The 3,979-nt window shown below is 37.6% G+C and overlaps 1 protein-coding gene across 1 annotated transcript; it reads left to right on the top strand.

Annotated features, from left to right (window-relative positions):
* The first annotated feature begins 785 nt into the window (after positions 1-785).
* LOC137811127 (trihelix transcription factor GT-3b-like) lies at positions 786-3,292 on the top strand. Its single transcript, XM_068612728.1, has 2 exons — positions 786-1,341; positions 2,377-3,292. Exons 1-2 carry the CDS (start codon positions 1,015-1,017, stop codon positions 2,977-2,979), a joined length of 930 nt encoding a protein of 309 aa, XP_068468829.1. The 5' UTR covers positions 786-1,014; the 3' UTR covers positions 2,980-3,292.
* Positions 3,293-3,979: the final 687 nt, after the last annotated feature.

The following is a 3,979-nucleotide window of genomic DNA, read 5'->3' as shown; positions in this document are numbered from 1 at the left end:
CTGTCTCTTATATACTTAATTAATGAAATTGCTCTCTTAAAAGTGACTGAAAAAAATTGAAAGTGTGGTGAATAGAAAGAAGATATGAGAGTGTTGGATACAATTGACATTATTTAAAATGATAAAATTATACTTTATATCAGATTATTTAAAATATTTGTTCAAAATCATCTTAAACAAAACAAGGAAGCCCATAAGCTGATTTGGGCCTGAAGCCCAAATTGAATTAATTCTATAGAAAAAGTAACAATTTAAAATTTAAAATTAAATTTGCAATAGAAATTTAAATTTAGTGGTTGCTAATGAATAAGCTGATTAAAATATTTATTAAAGTGTATTGTAAACAGACCATTTGATGAATACTCTTATAATCTGCTCCACTTTTGAAGATTGAGAACATTCTAGCAACTAAGAAAATCTTGAGTTGGCGGTCATAGCACATATTTTGACAAAGAGGAAACCTCTGTTTCGAACATTACATCATCACTTCCAAAATTTCAACTTCTTTAAATACCAGAATACAGTGTCAGTGCAGATAAATACACCAGAGTGTTTTTATCTTTAATAAATAAAAAATAGTTCAAAATATTAAAATATATTAAATTAGAGTGAAATGTGTAATAGATTTAAAAGACAAAATTTCTTTTAAGTATTATTTTTAATTTGGTTAATTCCAAATTCAGTTGCATCCACCCAGAGACGGCGTAACCCTTACACCGACAACGGAGAATGGGAAACGTGAATTAAATGAAGGGACAAAAGCGTAAAACTGTTTCCCGTTTTGAGGAGGCAGATTTTCACACGTAGGTATCGATAGTCAACGATTCCTGTCTTGTCCACAAAGCAAACTCGGAAAACGGAAAAGTAATTGAAAAAAGAACGAAAAACAAAAAGGATATTTTTTCCGAGGCTTCCACCAGCTCCAGTGCAGCATTTCCATTCTTGAGTTTTCGCATTTCCAAAACCCTAAACACGAATTCACATTGAAACCACGTCGTGGTGGCCAAGAGCTCAATGTTCGGTGGCGGAGGGGAGGACGCGTTGGCGGCACGGCTTGGCATGGTCACGCCGTCGCTGCTGAACCCGGCGACGCCGTTGGTGATGTCCGGAGAGGTGTCGGCGGTGGTGAGGGAGGAGAGGGCACCGGCGCAGCCGCAGTGGAGCCAGCAGGAGACGCGGGAGTTCATAGCGATACGCGCGGAGCTGGAGAGGGACTTCACTGCGTCGAAGCGGAACAAGACGCTTTGGGAAGTGGTGAGTTCGAAGATGAGGGAGAGAGGGTTCAGGAGGAGCCCTGAACAGTGCAAATGCAAGTGGAAGAACCTCGTTAATCGCTATAAGGTCTTTCTCTCCTTCTATTTCTTATGATTTTGTGGCTGTTGTCGATTTCGTTTGTTTATTTGTGGAGTTTTCATTGTTCATGATTTTGGAGCAGAGTTTGGCATTGCTGTTATCTCGTTGAATCTTTTTGTTGATGTTCAATTTGACTGTTTTGCTGCCAACTGGAGTAATGAGTGATATAATGTGATTTTCATTTGAATTATTTCAGACATGATAGAATGTGATTGGAAGGTAAATTGCTAACTAACACGCCATTTGGAGTGTATTTAGGTGGAAGGGAGAGATAGGAGTGAGAGAGATGCAAAGTGTTCGATAGATGTGATAGTAAAGATGAGATAGACATGGAAAAGGAAATGGAAGAAAAAGTAAATATATGTTTATTATGACAACTCTATGATGCTTGTGACAACTAAGTATGATCTATTGAATTGTTTAAGTTCATCTATACGAAACTCTGTTCATATGCTCAAAGGGTCGGGAGGGAATATGTAAAGTTCGTGGCTTAGATTCAACTGAATGGCCCATATCCAATGGATCGTGTTAATGGCCCATATCCAATGGATCGTGTTTGATGCAGGGCATTATATGTTGAGAGTTGAGTCTTTGCTAAAAGTTTAAGCTTTTGGTATGGTCATAATCGCTATTGATCATATAATTTATGACGTATGTGGTTATAGGGTGTGCAATGTGCTAGCTAGAGTTTAGCAGCGTGTTTGTTTTTCTGGCTGAATTGGTCCTGGACCCGTGTTTATCTAAAAGCTACAATTTATTGCTTCCCAGTAAACAGTGATTTAGAATGTGAGCCAGCGAAATACAAGTGTATCCAAATATGCTGTAGGCCAAACTTTAAGAAACCCCACTCTTACTGTGGTCATGTGGAAAAAAATCCTATAGGGAGTTTGTATGTATGGTTGAGCGACTTTATTTTGCTTTGCATTGGTGCAAACAAAATTCCTTTGAAAATGCAGAAAAGACATATCTCAAAGATGGAAGTGTTCACTTTACTCAGTAAATTAAGTGGTAATATTTTTGCAGGGAAAAGAGACATCTGACCCAGAGCATAGCAGGCAATGTCCATTTTTTGAAGAATTGCATGCAGTCTTTACCCAAAGGGCACATAATATGCAACGATTACTTCTTGAATCTGAAACTCGCTCAGCTCAAACCAAGAAAGGAGTGAAAAGATCAAGTGGAGACCGATCTTCAGAGGAACTCTCAGAAGATGAAGACGAGGTTGAATATGACAGCGAAGAGGAAAAACCTTCTAGAAGCAATACCCGCAAAAAGAAAGTTGACAAAGTTGGAATAGATAAGTCTTCTTCAAGGGCCTACAATTCATCGCATGCTGTCAGTAGTAGTACTAGTAGTATTCAGGAAATGCTAAAGGAATTTTTCCAGCACCAGCTAAGGATGGAGATGAAGTGGAGGGAGATGATGGAGAGACGAGCTCATGAAAGACAGTTGTTTGAACAGGAATGGAGGCAGTCGATGGAGAAGCTTGAGCGGGAGAGATTAATTATTGAGCAGGCATGGAGGGAGAGAGAAGAACAGAGGAGAATGAGAGAAGAGAGTAGGGCGGAAAAAAGAGATGCTTTATTGACGACCCTTTTGAACAAACTCATTAATGAATCTACCTAACTGAAGCAAATGGCTTGGGTTCCTTACTGATTACTTTGTTGTTTCTATTTATGTATGATTCTAAGTATAGCACAGAATGGACCAAATTTTACAGTAGCTTTCGATTAAGGAGAATTTTAGAAAGGAGAATATGGATGATGAAAGGAGTATTTATAGGGGTATATGAACATTTTATCTTGAAAATTGATACAGAAAGTTTTTATATGAACTTTCATTTAGGGATACTTCTGTTTGGCATTATGTTATGAGACATGTAACTAAAAACAGGTATTGTTTACAGTTTGTTGTATAATAGTTGATAAATTTTATTTTATTTTTCTATGGAATTATCCCGATGTGATTGAGATGAAATTTTAACATCATGATCATGAAAATGTATATGTTTTTAGCTTTCAATGTTTAACAATAATACCTCCTAAGTTTTGGTGTTGGATATTGTTGCCCGTAACTGCCATATAGCATGTATTGTTCATCATTGCTTTTCTCCCTGTATTATGCTCTGAAAAGAATTGAAGGTGCTAGTTCTGACATAGAATTTTGTGAAAGTGGTAGCTAATCTTTCCTATTTGTCAAGATTCACCCTACAATGCAAAAGCGCCAAAGTAAACTCCCCAACGGGCTGGTTCGTCCTGCACTTGGCCCGTCTCGCATAAAATTTGCGGGTTGATTTTTCTAGCCCGCTCCGCATAAAGGATGGCTCGCGGGCCAGCCCGCATTAGAGATATTTATTAAAAAAATAATTTTTTTTATTTAAATGCATTAAGTAAATGGTCTTATAATATTATTTTCATGAAACATGTGTAGTAAGATGTTATTAAAATTTTTGGAATGTAAAATATAAGGATACATGAAGAAAATATGGGGTGTAGAAAAAAAATATACATCTTAAAGTTATGTGGATTATGCGGGCCAACCCTCCCCGTCTCTCACTATGCAGGACGGAACTAAGTGGGCCAACGGGTTGAAATAAGCAACTCGTCCCACGTTTTTTTTCAGCGGG

The sequence above is a fragment of the Phaseolus vulgaris genome, chromosome 2, assembly GCF_000499845.2.
Source record: "Phaseolus vulgaris cultivar G19833 chromosome 2, P. vulgaris v2.0, whole genome shotgun sequence".
Lineage (NCBI taxonomy): Eukaryota > Viridiplantae > Streptophyta > Magnoliopsida > Fabales > Fabaceae > Phaseolus > Phaseolus vulgaris.
This window is presented reverse-complemented; position numbering and strand designations above follow the sequence as displayed.

Bases quoted from the DNA above. Each gene is read 5' to 3' on its own strand.
- LOC137811127 (XM_068612728.1), top strand. From the start codon at position 1,015: ATGTTCGGTGGCGGAGGGGAGGACGCGTTGGCGGCACGGCTTGGCATG. The intron at 1,342-2,376 runs GTCTTTCTCTCC...ATATTTTTGCAG, and splicing joins ACCTCGTTAATCGCTATAAG to GGAAAAGAGACATCTGACCC.